Below are 18,706 nucleotides of genomic sequence, written 5' to 3' on the forward strand. Positions count from 1 at the left end.
TCCTCAGTACCAATCCAAAGAACTGCTCTTATGTGTGTATAATACGTTGCACAGCATGGCCAGCAGAGAACAGTCAGAAGTCAGGAGATGTAACACACGTTTCCAGTTTAGACAATGATCCGCTCACCAAACACAGGGATAATGTTTCTGGCTCTGTCAGTTTTACACATCTCAGGACAGTAAATAGGTACACTTGCCACAACTCTGGTCTCAGCAGAACAAGTTTAAGATATCTCTGGTTTGGGAAGTGCCATTTCAATTATTTAAATCATATTGATTTTATCTGTGAATTAGCCATCTAACCAGCTTGGGAACATTCACAAACCCAGCAAATGCTTACTAACAGTCAGCAAGAACACAGCAGGCAGAATGATGAGCAGTCAGCCTGCGACCCAGAGAAGTTGCTCATCCTTCCTAGAATGGTCATTCTGATACACAAAACACCATTCTCTCTATCTTGGTTTATTTTGCAACTCTGCAAGCAGCAAAATCAATGGGTTTTCCTTAGGCAGACAAGTGCTTCCCAAACTTCAAATCAACAGTTAGTATTTTAAAATATTAATTTGAAACTATTATTTGTAGCATACAGTCTGTAAATATCAAGTATCTTGGAGCCGAACAATTTTCTCCATGTTTATCTGATTCTCTATGCACACAATTCTAATCATTATGAACATAACTGGCATTTTTCCTCAGTTTTACAGATTTCAAATAATTATCCCAAGCCATTGCACACATTTCCTTTTGCTGATTTCATATATTTTCTTCCAACAGTTCCTAAGTTGTCATTCTCTATGACACTTCCGCCTTTAACAGTATCTTTTCATCTATTTCCTTGTTCAAACCTACACTGCACTGGGATTGGTCCCTTTCCTCTTCCAAGCAACAGCTCTACTGTGCAAATATTCATGCCAGATTGTCATAGCTGATTCTGCCCCAGCCTCTTCCCCTCACAGAAGTATTCAGTGTTTCCAAAAATCTGTGAACAGTAACTATGTTAAGATTCATACAGTGTCTCCTGTTTCAGAGATGTCTAAACCAAGATGCCTTTTTTGCTGAAGACACAATAGAAACAGACCAGGGAAGGACTAAAAGGAGGTTCGCAAACAATGCGGGAATACTTGGCTTCCTCCTCCCACAAGCCAGTGACCACAGGCTAATGGATCTGCAAAACTGCTTGTCTAAAAGTATTTGAAAGGGAACTGTAGCACCTGGACTTTCATAACAGCACTTCTGGAGCCCCCAGTCAAGTCTTTTCCAAGCAGACTGGCCAAGGATGCACAAAGTGACAATATTTCTATAAAATCTTCAGCCTTTATTCATTTACATGCACAGCATGTCCAAACATGGCAATTCTAGGCAGAGCCATTTAAAAAACTGCCACCCTGAAGGGGAAGTTCACTTTGGGAGTAAAGGCTCAATCCACAGCAGAGCCTACTCCTGCTGAAATTGGAAAGGGGTTTCACCCTTCCTCCCATCCAATGGTTGGCATCTCTCCTACCTCTTACCCCATGCAATAGTTTTGAAGCCTCTCTACAAAGCAAGTCAAAAAGAAAAAACAAACAAACAAATACAAGGGAAAGACACACACAGTCAGCGGTAGAAAGCCATAATCTGCTCAAGCCACATTCTGAAACAGTAACCAGGCAATTGTGTACTCATAATTTGTCCCATGCAAGATAGACAGTCTGAGTTAACTCACTTTATGTTGTGCTGAGGAGAGTCTAACAGCACCTGCAAAGTCACTGGCTACACTTCAGCTATGAGGGCATAAATCTCCAGACAAAATAAGTAACTTCCAAAAGCACCACTGACTGGACTCTACAGCAAGAGAACCAATAGAGTCTTCTCAATAGAAGTCAATAGCCTTGGTGTTTATAAGATCCACAAGCAAGCATATATATCATCAGGTTTCAGGAAGAATAAAAGGACCAAGACGTTTTAAATGGTATTCTGCAGTTTTAAGTTGCTATGCACATCAATGTTTCTAAAACAACTCCTTCAGTTTGAAAAAGCTCTTTCCCAAAGCATTACTTATGAGTAAAAAACAGAAGCTAGAATATATTGGCACAGAGATGTCCAGATAGAACACACAATCAGGTGGTGTCAGAAGCTGTTAAATAGATAATAATGCTACATATACTGCTGGATACATAACAATGAATACAAAATTGATTTATCTTCATTTTTTAGCCATAATAATTACATCTCCTGAGTTTTGGTTGCAGGGTAATGTTCAATTCATTGGTGATAATAAGCAAATATACTTACTTTCTCTCCCTGTCCTAACATACTTAAGATATTACTTGTGTTAAAAAACAGTAAGTAATGTTAGAAATCTTCAAATAAACACAGGAAAGCTCTAGGAAGGGACTGACTTCTGAAATTAAAAAGAAACAGTTCTATTAATTTTTTTAGCCTTATAAAGACATTACTTATTGATATTACTTTAGATTAAATGAGTAAAATGGATGGATCTCAGCCTTATCAAAAAACCCCCACAATTCAATCAAAATATGAAGTCAAAATTATGAATTATTCAAAGTAACTATCAGAGAGAATTCTTAAAAGGAGTGGGGCATATCAAATATCTTCTCTAGTGGCCAAATAGCAATCAAATTCTAAACAAGAGTCTATATAGCAGTCATATTTGATATTTGGAAGTGTGCAGTAGCACAAACAAACCAGTCTGGATGTCTGGCATCCTGCCCAGTACAACCTGCACTTAGAACAGGTGGAACCAATTGCACATCTACTGCTGCAATTAGAAGAATTCTCAGACGTGAAGGAATAATTACATTAACAAAGCAGGTGGAGGAAAAAAGTTAGATTAAATTCCAGCAATTCAATGTACACAGAATCCCAGAATGCTCTAGGTTGGATTGAACCTTTAAATGTCATCTAGTTCAACTCTCCTGCAGGGAGTAGCAACATCTTTGACTAGATAAAGTTGTTCTGAGCTCCATGTACATCATATTTAATTTAAAAAGGGAAGGGGGGGGAAACAAGAAATACTGTTGTTGTTGTTGTTGTTATCAGCAAAGAGGAATGAAAGGAAGATATTTCACCCAAATGAGCATCACCGCTCACAGTGATACTGCAATTTTTCAACCATCTTGAAAGCAAATCCATAGCTATACAGTCAAGACACCTATTTCAAAGATGCTGCCAGGCAAAGGTGTCTTCAACACAGCATTGTCTGACAAGTGCAGTCCACCTGAAGCACTTTTCAAAACAGCAGGTAGAAGAGCGAGCATTTTACTGCACAAAAAAAAAAAAACCACATTTCTTCCAAAATTTCATACTGTCCAAAGTAGCAACCAGATTCTTCAACTTGTAATTATTTTCTAATAATCTAGCATGTAATTTAAAGAATTTATTTTCTTCTCTGCCAGATCACTACCAGCAGCAGCAAGTAATCCCTCCTCATGTGCCTAACTCACCCAATAGAAATGGATGAAGTAGGTATTCACCAGAAAAGGTTCAGAGGCTCTGTCTTCAGAAATACAAAGCCCACAGAAGGAGGCTGAAGTAATACAGCAGGCAGCTATGGCTATATCTTTGGGGCCTTTGCTTGCTCTTTCATAAAGTAACATGCTTCCAGCATTCCCAGTGGTTCAGAAGAATATAATTGCATGCTATTACTTAAGAACTGTGTGATTACTGTGCCACTGCCTTCTGCATAACCCAGCCTGTAATAAAAGTGATAAGAATAGCATTTATTATTTTTGAAATGGTTTTTGCATTGCATCCACACTGTGGTTTAAAACATCTGACTAAACTCAAGACACTTTACATAGAGGTTTTATTTTCTTCTAACAGTACTGAACACCATCAAAACTCCGTTCTGTGTGCAGAGATACTGCCTGAAAGTTCCCTCTGACCAGGTCAGTCAGCACTTGAGCAGAACCCTCAATACTGAGGAAGAAAAGTCCTATCACATTTCTGTACCCAAGATGTATTTAAAGCAAAGTCACTGAAGAAAAAGCATAACAAGCAGCTGCAGGAAAAGAAAGTGACAAGTACAGTCCAGTCTCTGTAGATATTACAGTAAGAACTAGAAAAAAAAAAAACTATCTCATTCCAGCTGCTAAAGACAAACAAGCCACATCCCTTTTGTAAGTGCATCAATTGCTATATAAAATCTGACTTCTAACTTCAGGAAAAAAATAAATACATGAACAGAGAACTTAAAGTTGATCGGTTTTTTCTTCCTCAGACCAATAAAAAGCACTCAGAACCTTTCTAGAAAACAAGTTTGATAATATTTTATTTGAGAGTAGCTGTAGACTATCACTTTCTGAACCAAAAAAGTATTTTCAACCTGTAATACTAAAACTGTCAAATGCAAGCATGGTTTCAGTTTTCTGGAAATTCCCTGCTCCTCAGCCCTCTAAACTCAACCACCCCTCATTAATCTCCTCTACATCAAGGAGTGTCTCCATTTTTCAGTGACTAGTAATCCCCTCCTCCCTTCAAAAAAACAGTGAAAGGCTACCCCTACCCCAAAACGCAGTATTTCAGGACTTCAGAGACATGTCAGTACATCAGATCCAAAACTACAAGTCACTCATTTCAAGGATCTATTTAAAGCAGTACAAGAAAGTTTTATACTATGCATTTATGGAGAGGAAGCAGGATAGAAAACTCCCATTAAGAGTTTGCCCCAAGAGTTTCAGAAACCTGGCCTTAACCCAAGCATCTCTTCTGTTTATATATTTGTTATGTAATGCAACAAATTAAAAAACCATGGATTTTTTGGAAATAGAAAAACACACAACTTCCAAGGCAGTTCCCATTAAACAGTTACAACAAGCTGCTTCAAACAAAACCTTAAAGCAACTATAGATTAACACAGTGTTCTTCTAAGAAGGGACAATGATAAAAGGGCTGCTGTTGTCACAAGATTAAGACATGGGTTGACCTACACTGCTGTTTATATCAAACAAAAAGAATGAAAACACAATTCTACAACCAATTTCCTACTGAAAGTTTTCCATGTAAACTCTGAGAAAAGCACAATAATGCTTGAAGATAAAGACTACTTTTTTCTTAGAAAAATCAGTAGAACAAGCAAGCATGTAACAAGCAGGTGCTATCTATCCATAGCTCATGCCTGTACAGCATATACTTACACAATACACAAATGCTAACATGCAATCATTACCAATCAAACAATTTTCTTCCCAGTATATAATCTCCTCAATATACAGTTTGGTTTTCCAACAGTTTGGTTCAATATTAGGTCAATCTAAAGAAGCTTAGTTTCTGGATTTCCAAACTATTTACCTTGTATTGCAGCATGTCTGCTAGACTTCAACTTTAAAAAAAGAAATGAGATTAAAAATGCCTTGCTTGGGATGATAAGCTAAAAGTCATTCTAAGCACATACAGTTCCCCTACCATGCCTATCCCTTTCACATCTGCTACTGAGTCAGCTAATGGTTAGCATGGTAATTCATGCTATCAATTCACGGCAGTTTCATTCATCACACTTCCTTCACTTTTTTTTTATTTATATGATGATATAGGTGCTCATGCAGCCCAATGTGAAATCCACTCAGCAACAGGCATCAAAGTAACAAAGTTAAACAACAGTAACACATGAAACCTACCACACATTTGAGGCACTAACTCGACAGACTCAATAAGCAGGCAGCACATGTCTCCACACACAGGAAGGCATAAATGCCCTCATGTGCAGGAATAGCTGAGAATTTAGATTCATGTTATCACACGTCTGCATGCAGGTATAGCACCTGCTGTTTTGTGGGACAAGAACAAGTGACTACATGTCTCCTGCTCTGCTGCCACAACACAACTATCTCCAGCAGGCAAATGGGGACATGAGGGCATATGGAGGCTGTACACTGAAGACCTTAGCAACACACTAATATACTCCTCTAAAGCGGGTTTGCACCATTCTACCTAGTGACATCACATAAAGAAGGGATTAGGTTCCATCACCTGGGATAAACAGGGGCAGGAAAACTGATATGACCCTTTGAGGTGGGTCTGCCTCCCTAGGTGAGAAATAAGTGTGCCTTTTTCAAGTTGGAAGAAAGGTGTGAGAGCAAGTTAAACAAACTGAATGCTTGTCCCCTCGCCACTCCTGCCTGCAGGGTTGCCAGGCCTGGCCCTTTTCAGATTTACAGTGCCTGTGAAGACAGGGATTTCTCTCTACATTTGCCCAGGAAGATAGCATTGCAGAGAGCTGGCACTTGTGGCTATATGACTGTAAGGACACTAAGCGGGGATGTCAGCCCCAGTGCTGAACAAGTGGCACTTGTGAGAGGTAGCATGTTCCCTGGGGCAGCTGCACAGCAGTCGTCCTATGGACATGCTTCCACCTATGGCATGCAAATAGGTGACACGTTCAGAGTTACAGGAGTATCTCAATGTAGTTACACACGGAGCTGCATCCCCTCCGTGCCGGGTGGGTTCACATGGACAGAAGCAGCAGGACAGAAGCAGCAGGTATCCACCCTGGCACCGTGTGTGCACCCTTCCCGCGGCTGAATCAAAGGTGGGCTGGCTGCCACCGCAAATCTCTGCAACCAGGGAAGAGTGGCACAGAGACGCACATTCCCCAGAGGGAGAAGAGGACAGGTGCGAGAAGAATTCCCCACACATTCCCCCAGTGTGCCACGGGAGAGGCAGCTCTGCCTCACCAAACGCCGAGCGGGGGGATGGAGGGGAGCGTGCACAGATCCAGCCATATGGAAGCAAACACCTACCTCATACACCAAGGCGGGGGGAATAAAGAAAGCACAGGGTCCACGGAGAGATGGGGGTGGGCTCGGCTTCCGTGTGGGGACAGGCCCCGGGGGAAGGCGAACGAAAGGGTGGGGAGTGGGTGTTCGCCTCACAGCGAGGTGGGGGGCACCGAAGTGCCGAGGGGCGGGGAGGGGGTCCCTGGCAATTCGACAAACCCACCTTCCCCGCTCCCGGCCGCCCCCTCCCTGCGCGCCCCCGCCGCTCGCCCGGGCTCACCTGCCCGCACCGTGTCGGAGAGGTCGTGGCTAAGGGCGGCGGCGCTGCGCGGGAACTCCTTCAGCTTCCTGCCGCTCAGGTTGAGCCCCCCGGAGTGAGCCGCCTCCTCCAGCGCCCGCTCCAGACCGCGGTTCAGCGGCGCCTGCAGACCCAGAGCCCCGCTGCCACCGCCGCCGCCGCCGCCCACCCCGGCCGCTGCCGCCAGAGCAGCAGAGGGGAAGGGCTGCGACTCGCCTCCCAGCGTCGCCATCTTTCCCTCGCCGCTGGGGGTACCCGAGAGGGCCGCCGGACCTGCCTCTCTCCTCTCTCTCTCCCTCCCTCCCTCCTTCCTCCTCCTCCTCCTCCTCCCGCTCGCGGCGGCGGCGCGGGCAGGGGGCGGAGGCGCGAGGCTCGGGCGAGGCGCGCCCACTGCGCATGCTCCGGCCCTCCCGGCACCGCTCCCCGCCGCGGCGCCACCTAGCGGCGGCGCGCTGCTCCGGGCGCTGGAAATGCCAGTGGGAAGGCGGAGAGGGGGCGGCTCTCCATTGTTTCCTTGCTACTGCATTCCTTGTAGAGCCAGCCCGGGAGGCCTGCCCGCCGCCTGCTTGGGCCCCTTCTGCCGGCGCCCGGCGAAGCTGTCCCGCAGCAGGGCCCAGGGGCTGGATGGGTGGCGGTGGGCGGCGGGGCGGTGTGAGCCTGCAGGTGTGCCGGCAGCAGCGTGTGCGGGCTCGGCTTTCCTCCTTGGGAAGTTAAAAGCTGCAGCGAGGCCTTGGGGAGCATCTGCCCTGCAGAAGAGCTTTCTGTGCCGTGCTGCTCCCGCAGGGGCCGGTTCGCACCTGTCTCTGGCTCCTGCGCACAGCCTGCCCCAGACAGACCCTCGAAGGATTTGTAGTGGCAAATCAAGCATAGGATCCACCACCCCTTCGGTTTCCGGTGGGATGATCTTTCCGAGCAGGTGAGGGCGCTGGGTTGGTTTATTCTCCCTTCCTCTCTGCGGCTTGGCAAAGCTGAGCCCAGGAGATGGAGAGGAGCAAGGCCAGTGTTCCCACAGGGGTTACAGAGTTCGAAGATAAATCAGGTCTTCATCAGCCCGACCTGTGCTTTACAGACCATTACATTTCACTCACTTATCCTGAGTGGTGATCAATGGTTAACATTAAACCAAAGCCTTCCCAGCTCCAGGAAGTTCAACTGCCGAGTGCTACAGGGACAAGGAAGACCTAACTGGCACAAGGAAATAACCCCAAGTTTCTGAAGAACAGGAGACATCATAGCGAGTTTAGCAGTCACAACCAGAAACAGCACTGAGGGAAAAAGGTGTGTTAGAGGTGGATCTTTTCACATAAAAATATCATAGCATCCATTAAAAACTTGTTCTTTATAATTAAGATATGTTCTCAGTATCAGCATTTTTCATTTATGTTTTATATGCATTGTATCACTGCAAAAGTGTCAGCAAGAAGCATAGCAGTGTTTTTAAAGAGATGTCTTACATTAAGGAAAGAACTGTAAGGTAGATGGGTAAGAGGGGGTTATTTTACTGTCATTACATTTATACTACACCTAAGGCACAACTCCTGAGTTTAACCTCCAGTGCAAATTTTCCTCATACCTACTACTGCTAGTTCTTCATGTTTGATGCAGTGATCTTCGTTTTTGGCATGACTAAGTCAATGTACTACCAGTTCAAGAAAATTTTGGATGCCCCCAAGAGTAAATCTTGACAGCATTCCTTGGAACAGCTCCTAGCCGAAGTTAACCAACAGTTACTACAACATTTGTGCCCAGATATCACATTGCTTTTGACAAAGCTTGTTGGTGGGTTATGAAGATCGTATTACCCACAAATTTCCACTAGGCACAGCATGTTTTGGTTTTGTTAAAATGCTTAATTCCAGTTTGCGTGCAATCTTTGCATTGCTGCTGGAAAGCATAAAGAAATTGATAAATAGCTACATCTTCTCAGCAATTGAAAGGAAAGTGTTGATAAACAGTAAGTAATAAAAACATTCAATTCAAGTTGAATAAACTGAATAAGAACTAACTGCTAGGCTCCCCCTATATTTTAAATGCAATTTCTTAAATGCAAGTTTAATGAACTAAGTACTATGTTCTTATACACTTAAAGAAATCTGAAATACTGTAGGTTTTATAACTCACAAAATTACTTTGCATGGGAGATTTCCTGTGCATTAAATTACCCAACATCATGGCATTTTATTTGGAAATTTTAAATATAGAAGTAATCATTCAGGCAAACATAGATGAAAAATTCCTCTTGCAGCATCAGGACTTTATAGTCAGGAATCAGCCTGTCTTCTGGTGAGGTTTGTGAAGTTTTCACCAGTGGAACACGATGTCCCTTCCTCACCCACTTCTGTAGTAAGACAAAATTATTTCTAAAGTTGATTTCTATTAAAAAAAAAGTTTTTTTTTTCTTTTCATTGACTTCACACCATAACACTAATCCTGGGAATTGATTCACAGCGTCTTGCTGAAGGGAGATTAGCAGTGATGCCTTTCCCAGCCTTATTTGAAGGACAGCTCATCCTTTGCAGGTGGTACCTAAAGCCCACAGTAGCCTCCAGGTTACCCTCCTTGCAAGCAGAGACCGTGTGCCCACCTTGGCTGCCCCACTGGGCTCACATGAAGGGCCTGTGGCTGGCCAAGACAGACAAGTCAGCACAGCCTTCCTTCTTAAGATATGCACCATCAGGACAGCTAGGATTACAGAAAGGCTGGGGCTATGCAGGCACTTGGCCTAGCAGGGGTTAAAGATGTAGGTTTTATTTTATAACAGTGCAAGGGCACATCAATAATCAGGGAACAAGACTGATTGAAATTGCTTTTTGATCTGAGCAGCTGAGCTGCAATGCAGGCATGACCTGTGCTCATCAGACACTGAGTTGAAACTTCTGGAAGTAACACTATGAAAACTGTCCATGTTACCAAGATTGTGGAAAGCAAAAAAAACCCTGCATAACACTGAGGCTGTACATTGCCTTCACTTTCTCTTCTCTCTGCCTGAGCACTGTGCCAGATCTAACTCTGTTCCTATAGATACAAAGGATTAGAAACTGGAAGCATTACAGAAAACAAAAAGATCAAGCACACCAGCACCAGTTTCCTATCTCTGCAGATGCATTTGGAAGGTCACGGTCCATATATTGACTTTGGTCAGATCAGTAAGTAGGCACATCCTGGCACAGCAGCTAAACTAAGCTAGTGGCAAGCTGTCACTGCAAGCAGCCCTTCCATTCCTTGTCCCTACCAGTTCCCATGTGACAGTATTTGCATCTGTTTGACTCTTCAGTAAGACCCATAACAGCTGATATGAGTCTAGCAGAGGAGAGAAGAATGCAGAAGGAAGTCTTATGGATGGTATCAGAAGAGAGGTGACCGTTCTGCCAGTTGTGTCACGCATAATGGTTGTCATAAGAAAACTTGTATAGAGATGCACAGAAAGTACCACAGCTAAGGGAGACATGAGCCCTGGAGTTTTGGTGTGAATTTCTATGACTCTAAATTGGCAGAAAAAAAGGCAAATGGTAAGGCTCATGTGGCTCGTGAAGATCAGAGTTGGGTGGGGACTTATGTGCAGGGAGTTGGCCCCTCACAAGATAGCATGAGACCTCAGTGTTAGACCTGTCCTGTGTTACACACGGAATCTTCACAGCCTGGAGCAGATGAGCCTCACTTCAGCATGAAGAGTATCACCTCATGCTCCATGTGCTCTAAAATAATGCTGAAGAAGGGATTGTGTGAAGTAGCTCAGACACAGTTGGTACACCAATGCTTTCTTCATGTGAATATCACAGGTGGACAAGCTGTCTGGTCTGGAGACAGAAGCAACACACACATTAAGTAAAACATCAGACAGAAAGTGTGTGGCACTCAACCTGCAAGGCTGCCTCTGTTTGGTGCCACGTAAAACAGCAGCTACAACTCAGGACACATTATACATCCTTGGTAGCTTGACAAACAGCACCAGGACAAAGAAAATTACTAGAGGAATCTCAAGAGAAAAAGTATGCAGACTGAAGCATCAGGTGGTGCAGAATGAAAGATGCTCCTTTCAATTAGAGCACAGACTCCCTACCCTGCTCACAGCATTCCTGAGACGAGCAGTTCATAGCAGACACACCAGAAGAATTAGTAGCCTACACAGAGCAGACACACTAGGAGAATGAGTAGTCTACGCAGAGCAGACAATGCACTAGAGCTTCCTTGCAGCAAAGCTGGTGAAAGGAGTTTGAAGGGCAAGGAAGTTATATCAGGAAATAGCTCAGAAAAATCCATCTATAGAACATCTACCTATCAGAATACTCGGGAAAGAAGAAGAAAAAAAAATGGGTGAGGGGAAGAAGAGAACAATTAATTGATAGGAGACAAGAGATGAGAAGAAGCTTGTATAAAAAGCAGGAGCTGAGAAAGTAGATAAGCAGGATAGTCACTGGTCAGAAGACAAACAAGATTCATCCTTACATAGACTCAAGCAAGCTCACTATATAAGGGAACAGAATTATTGTGATAGAGTGACAACTATAGCCATTCTTACCTTGTATCAGTTCAGCAGAGGTTCAGGGGATTGTAACTGTGATGGGAGCCTTGCTCTCGAAACAGGAAGAGCTGATAGGTATTTGAACTATGGAGAGCTAACAAAGACATACCTAAGCTGGGAAAGGATCTTCCAGGAGTTTGCCTTTATGAAAATTTGAATCAGCATCTGGTAGGGGAAGAAGTCATCAGAGTAAGATATAACCTGTCTTCTAACAAAAATAGAGAAGGCAATTGGTTATTGTCAATAGCAATGAGGCAACATCTATGGAGACACATTGCTGGCAGCCTCACAATACCTCCAGTGTATGCTGTTGAAATAAAACAGTTTATATGTCTGTTGCAAAAAAACTATGCAAACCTGATTTCCCACATCAGACTATTAGCACAGACACATGAAACAAAAATAGAAATAGCAAGTCCTCAATCTATTGCAAAATTCAGAAAATGCAAGGAGATAGAAGACATCAGCCAGCCAGCTGGATTCAGGTTTCTAGGTGGACCACACAAGGCAAAGATTTTATAAGACTTGTGTTAATGATTAAGGGAAAGACAGCAGGTAGAATGCTTCATATCCCTTTAAAGAACAGCAAAATCACTAGGACCAAAGAGAACTGCTGCCTGGTAAACGATTGTGATGTAGAAGGGGAAAGTGAAGGCCCAAAGGTCAAAAGCAGCAGTGGAAATGAAAGAACAGCTTAACCTACATGCAAGACCAAATATATTCCCTGCAAACCACACAGACCATCTCTGGTGTAAAGAAGTTCTTGAGACACCCAGGAACTCAGTAAGAACCATGAACCAACACAAATCTGATGGTTGCAAACCACTCCACTGACTTAAGTGAGGTAAGTGATTTTAGCTGACCAGCACTGTGAGGCCTTGTCCTCACTCGTTGATGGCTCAAAAACAGTTCACATGACAGAAGTCCTGATTCTTGCAGTGCTGGGCAGACAACACGTCTCCCTTTACCTCCTCCTCTTTCCGGATACACACTGTCAGACTGGGCAATGCACAGCCAGCAAAATAACTTTCCTTCTCACTGGCAGGTGGAGTTACAATCTGCTCTTGGACATGAAGAAACAAAGGCAACCCTGTTAGCTGCAGACTTTCATATCCTGCATGTAATGAAAGCCAAGAAAGTGCCAATGTATGGGCGTGCTCTGGCTACTTTCTCCTGATTGTTTGGCTCCTAGGAGATGCCAGAAGATCCTCCCATGCTGCAGAAGTTGATGGGAGTGAAGGGTGCTCACCTTCCTGCAGAATCTGTCTGTAAGGGACATCCCTACTTTCTCAGTGTGCACCCATTTAAGGACAACTACATGAATGTCCTTCTCTATTCTCTCCCAGTTTTGTTTGAGCCATCTCCTTTGCCTTCAAGTGCCTTCAAGTGCTTTCTTAATGTCTCACACTCTATTTTTAACAATAGGAGCTGAACATTGAAACAGCAGAGCTAAGTGAAATGTATGTAGAGAGAAGGGGAAGGAACAATTCTTCACCCATCCCCCATCTGTGTGATCTGTATGTTTCTGTTAATATGTAAAACACAGAGCAGCCTGTACAGTCTATATTACATGCAGCAGTTAAAGTAAGGATGTGTTTTCCATGTGTTGCCTATGACACTGAAAACACTGCTATTACTGCAACACCCTAGCAGTAACACAGATTGCTGGTCTTCAGTGATTCTAACAAATGAAAGAGAAATAGCAGACCCAAAAAAGAACCTTTCAGGGATCTTGCTGCCTTTCCCTGAACTCATTTGGGCATATATTTGGGCAAAGTTATATCCTTTATCTGATTCATGAGAGCCTAGACAGCTGTTTAGAAAAAAATGAAAATAGCTAACAACGTGAAACAAATGTTCTGAGTACTCTGAAGAAAAATAAAAGTAAGAAGGAAAGTGCTAGTCAGGGAAAGCATCCATTCAAGGATTTCCATGACAGGTAGGGGTAGGTGATAGAGATTATTTTTACAGAAAAAGAATGGAAAGAGGAACTTGATGTTGAGTGCTTTACTAATTGGTTGGTTGGTTGGTTGGTTGATTGGTTGGTTGGTTGATTGTTGGGTTTTTTTTCCACAAAAAAAATTCTGAATTTGCTATCCTTTAAAAAAAAATTTATTTTTTGAAGATATTAAGCTGGAGATTTATTAGGATGATTGCTACTATAATGCTTCCATATTGTAGAAGCTTCCACAATGCTACTATAATAAATTGTGCTCTGATGAGATACCATTCTCTGTAATTACAGGCCACAAAAAAGAGGCATGTTTCATAAATAAATTCAGAAGTTTTATTCTGAACTTGTAAGTTGCCTTTCTTTTTGTACATACAACACAGTTCAGGTTCACACAAACCAGCAGCAAGTTCCTCACATCTTTCATCTATGGCCACTTGTTCTTCAGGCCAACAAGTCCTTCTGCAGCAGCATGTCTTACAGGACAAGTCACAGGGCTCCACATCTTTTTCAACACTGGATCATGGGGACCTTTTGGTCCAGTCCTTGGGTGAGTTTGGCTGGTTCACAACTTCTAAATGCCTGTAGGATCCTCTCAAACTGCCTTTGTGTGGATGTTTATGCTAAGTGTGCCTAATTTTGTTAAAAGTAGGATTCAAGATACTCATATTCACATGAAACTCAGCCTTTCCTGAGCTCTGTTGGAGGTACATACCCTAGGCACTTACAGCAACACTGCATCTTTCATTCACAGACAGTGTCTGCAAATTACCTTGACTTTTGTCAGGTCATGGATACTTAACCAGAGAAGTGAGGAAGATTGATTTCAAGACAAGTATATATTTAAAGCGTAATTACCAGGTGCACCTCATATTTGCAACATATCTGCAATAAAACCTCCAAAAATTGGCCAGTGCTCATGTTTATAACAGAATGCAACCCAGTATTAAGTCAAAAGCCTTAATAAATCTAAATATATTACAGTACTTTTATCAGCTAACTATATAAATTCCTCAAGCATGAAATCAGGTTTGCTTTAAAATAACTCATTTTTACTAAACCATATTGATGGCAATAATTATATTTGTATATGTCAGTTCTTTTGAAGCCCCATGTCATTCTTCTGTCATTTTGCCTACAACTGATGTAAGCTAACAAGCCTATAATTAGTGGCTCGTCACACCTTCTGAATTCTGGCACAGACTCGGTATTTTTCCAGTCTTCTGGAATTTTCTGACTCCAAGATGTTTTCTGAACATCTTTAACTGCTGATGTGTTGAAAGTCATGTGTGATTCTGCCAGAATACAAGCAAACCCTGCCGCATACTAAGGAATATTCTGAAATATTTCTGCCTGTTCTGCATCACTGAGATTGTTCTCTTCTGCTTTTTCTAGTGATGGGCCTAAACCATTATCATCATTCCTAGTAATTGAATGATTTGATATTATCCTTGGCTGTCATTTGCAGATTTTTATTTACTTATTTTCAGCATGATGACTTCTTACTTTTATGGATTGTTCTTTTTTTCACTATAGAAATTGTCTTTTCAACAACTGATTTCCTTCTACCACTGAATCATAAATTATATTTATTCCTTCATTGACAAAGAGGAAAATGTGACCCTTTTCTATCTAAATAAACATCTCTAAATTAAATTGCCATATTTATTTTTCTATTTCTATTTCTATTTTATTTCCTATAGATTTTTTCTTAATTTATCCTGCATCCAGGTATTTAATTTTCAGGATAACCAGTACACATACACCACTGGTGGCATGTGTGCAGCTCTTGCCCATATTAAACATAGCCAGATCATGGTCAGTGTCCCTGAGGCAACCAAAGGTTTCCATGGTAGCCATTAATTCTCTTTTATGAAAAAAGACTGTAATGCAAATCCTGAGCCAACAGCTAAATTAAAGTCATAGATATTCTATGAATTCCAGCCTTTTGAATGTCTGGTTTTTACAACAAACCTGCGTGTTCTTCTAAAATAATGCTATGGGGAGAAGGTAGGAATGCAGAGAACTTTTTTGCCCATTCTTCCTTTTCTAAAACACCTGGAAATACTGATTCCTTGCCCCCTGATTTTGCCTTCAGCGGAATGGTCAGCTCCAGGGCCGGAGCTGACTGGCTCAGCAAGTGCCAGAGGACTGTAGGACATTGCAAAGTTTTTTTGCAGGTGATTGTCTTCTCAGTGGCCCTGTCCTCAAGCAAACAAGCAAGAGTCAAATCTGTTTGTGCATTAATCAAAGTCTATGGCCCCCTCGTGGATTTCCCCTCAGCTTTGCAGAGATCCTGTATAAGCAGCTACGTGTTTTCCTCCCAGTCCTTCTCAAATTTGACCTCTTTTGCTCCCAGTCCATCCAGACTCATCTTTTCCTATTCCTGGCTTCTCATGCCCAGTCCCAGCCTCCATGTTCTCACCCAGCCCAATTCTCCCCTCATTATCCCATTCTGTCCTTTCTCTATCCTTGTCCAAAATTGCTCACATGTGTCCAAGCTCTAGCTCTGACTTTTTCCTATATTTAAATCAAACTTATCTCTACTTACTACCACCCACCAGAAAAAGAGGGACATTAGGAGGCCAGGAAAAACAGAACCCAAGGCCACGACAGCCCAGAGCTGCAATTACACAGTCCAGAAGGAATGGTGTCCACCTCAGACAGATTTTCAAGGTATTTAGCACACAGCTGCAGCAGAGATTTACAAAGCATAGTGGCTGCATTTTTTCTGCCCTAGAAGGTCTACAATTTGGCCATATTTGGGTTCGTTTTTCTGGACATACAAAGTATACAAAATTCATCTACAGTTAGTTTCTTGTCCCTCCCACAAGCACAGGGACCAACTGGAGTTTCCAAATGAAAGACAGAAATTATCATAATAAAATAACACATATTTTCTAGCCACATTCTTGGAAGAAACTGAACTGTTTTATTTATGCACTTAAATTTCAGCTAAATGAACAGATGCCCAGCAGGGAAACTTTTATTCCCTATTGTTACCATTTGGCAAAGTTATAAGCATAGGGAACAGGGGTTCATCATGGAAAGCATTAGACAAACAATAGATGCTGCCACTATTAATACAAATATTTTTATTTTTAGATTTCCTATAAAATCTTCATTAACTCTGCAAAGAATTTGATATACTAGTCTTCACTGCAATTACATGAACATTTGACTGAAACTTCTGGGCAATCAATGAAAGCTATTAGCACCGAGAAAGTGCAAACCAACTCCTGAGGTTGAGGAGATTCTGGGGGCAGCTTTATAATAACAAATAGCATGTTATGTAATTGGACCTGCTGGTTAAAAAATTCTGGGAAGGGGGTGGGGGGGGTGGAAGTGGGGGGGAAAGAGCAAAAATGTACCAGAAAGCTAAGGGAAATAAAGCCTCAACATCTATTAGATGAGTTTATGTGTCCTTCCCCACTACAGTAACCAAGAATCTATTTTAACTGTATATAAGAAAACAAATAACAATGAGAATACTATAAACTTATTAGCAAAAGGATAAGCAGAGAATAGGAGATAAGAGAAACTTGAAGACATTGTCAACTTAAGACAGTCCATTGTACCCTAAGATTTATATTAATTACACAGATGGACAGACAGCAGTGAGAAGAGAAGGGATGGAAACTCCCCTTTCTGTGGTCCTTAGTGATCACTGAGTAATAAGAGCATTAAGACAACAAATGTGCACTGATACAGTTCTCTTGTGCACTCAAGTGCAGCAGAGCTGGGATCCTACAGCCAACTGAGAACTGCACCAGGCATGGCCAAGTGCAGCCTTCACCTCATGTTCTGCAGACTTAGGTTATTCTTGTCCTCATTTAGGTTACTATATTTATCTAGCTCAGAAATTCAGCTACCTTTTGCCATTTTCCTCACACCATAATATATGAGTTCTTGATAGCAATGCAATGAGGTTGGAAAGCCTCGTGTAATAGACAGGAATCTGGAAGAGCAGGACCAAGATACAGCAGCAGGAATTAGGCAATCATTTCTGTATTTTGCTCCCTCTGACCTGAAATTACTTCCCTAAAGACACAGAATAAGTGACAGAATCCAAGTCTAGAATGTCCTACCCTAAGGTTGTAGCAACCGTCTTCCCTTAAAGCATAGGCAGTTAGTGGCATCCTGACACTACATTTCCACACTGAATGACGGTGTTTGAGACTGTTCAGCTTCAGGAATATTTGGGAAGAAATCTCTCGCCAGTGTGTTGATTCATCCAAACCAAAATCTTTTCCATGGAAGAGAAAAGAAAGGAGCATGGCAAGAAAATTTGCAGTTCAGACCCACCCAAGGATCAAAGTCATGTGGCCTAGGGTGGCTGCTGTTGTAGCCAGGTGATTACCGGCACCTCAGCTGGTTTTGGCACTTCAGCACTTCTATTCAAGGTCAGTGCATCTGCATTGCACTTATGGCTCTGAATGCAGCATAAGCATATGCTCTGAAAGTGGGTCATAGCTTTCAAGATGATGAAAGCTAAATCATACAGCAATTATGCTCAGGATCTAATCTGTTGCACTAAGACTCTCAGTGCACTTTGACTCTTAAAATAAGTACCTTTAAGTAGACTGTACAATACTAGTTCAAAGCGATTTGTGCTTTACCTAGTCCCAGTGCAATAATTTTTAGGTAAACCTTTAGGAAACCATTCAATCTGAAGCTATAAGCAAAGTGTCTAGAGTGAAAAAAATAATAATAAAAACAGGAGACAAGTCTGTGGTGATACACAGTTTTGCTGAACATGTCTCTATAGAACAAACCCCTGCAGAGCTGCTGTTCACCTGGACTGCAAGACAAGCACAAGCGTCAGGTGTTGCTCATCCACTACCTGGCTACCCCAGCGACACAAAGATGTAAGAGTCCACAACATCCCTCCCTGCAATGACAACTCCTTTCTCACTGCAATTCCACCTTCAGAACTCCCAAGGCAGGTGACATCCCACCTGTGCCAGCAGCGTCGACATCTGTGAGCTTCTGCAGAAAAGAGAGGCCAGAGAGGTGGGCTTTTAACACAACAGAACTGCAGGGCACAGTTTATAACGTACAAGAGGGAAACATTTAGAGACACCAGTTTAGCTCTGAGTCTGTACTGCCAAAACACATGGAAACAATGTTTAACACTTCTATTTCCATAATTTGTAATTCCCCTGTCTGGGCCTTTTAACAGTAATGTAGGTTATGAATAAGGTAGATTCAGAACAACAGAA

General features: G+C 42.4%; 1 protein-coding gene across 9 annotated transcripts in view; it reads right to left on the reverse strand.

Moving 5' to 3' along the window:
- Nucleotides 1–7,297, reverse strand: part of LRCH1 (leucine rich repeats and calponin homology domain containing 1) — a 120,046-nt gene extending 112,749 nt beyond the window's left edge. For 2 of the 9 annotated variants that reach the window (XR_004417015.1, XR_004417013.1), the window contains exon 1: nt 6,994–7,297. Coding sequence is in view for 3 of the 9 variants with exons in the window: in XM_033051608.2 (XP_032907499.1) it covers nt 6,994–7,243 (250 nt within the window). In the remaining 6 variants the exon portion in view is untranslated. The remainder of the gene's footprint in view (nt 1–6,993) is intronic. The other 7 variants (XR_006162930.1, XR_004417014.1, XR_004417017.2 and 4 more) reach the window with 5 other exon arrangements.
- Between the last annotated feature and the right edge of the window lie 11,409 nt (nt 7,298–18,706).

This window comes from Catharus ustulatus, chromosome 2 (genome assembly GCF_009819885.2).
Source record: "Catharus ustulatus isolate bCatUst1 chromosome 2, bCatUst1.pri.v2, whole genome shotgun sequence".
Classification (NCBI taxonomy): domain Eukaryota; kingdom Metazoa; phylum Chordata; class Aves; order Passeriformes; family Turdidae; genus Catharus; species Catharus ustulatus.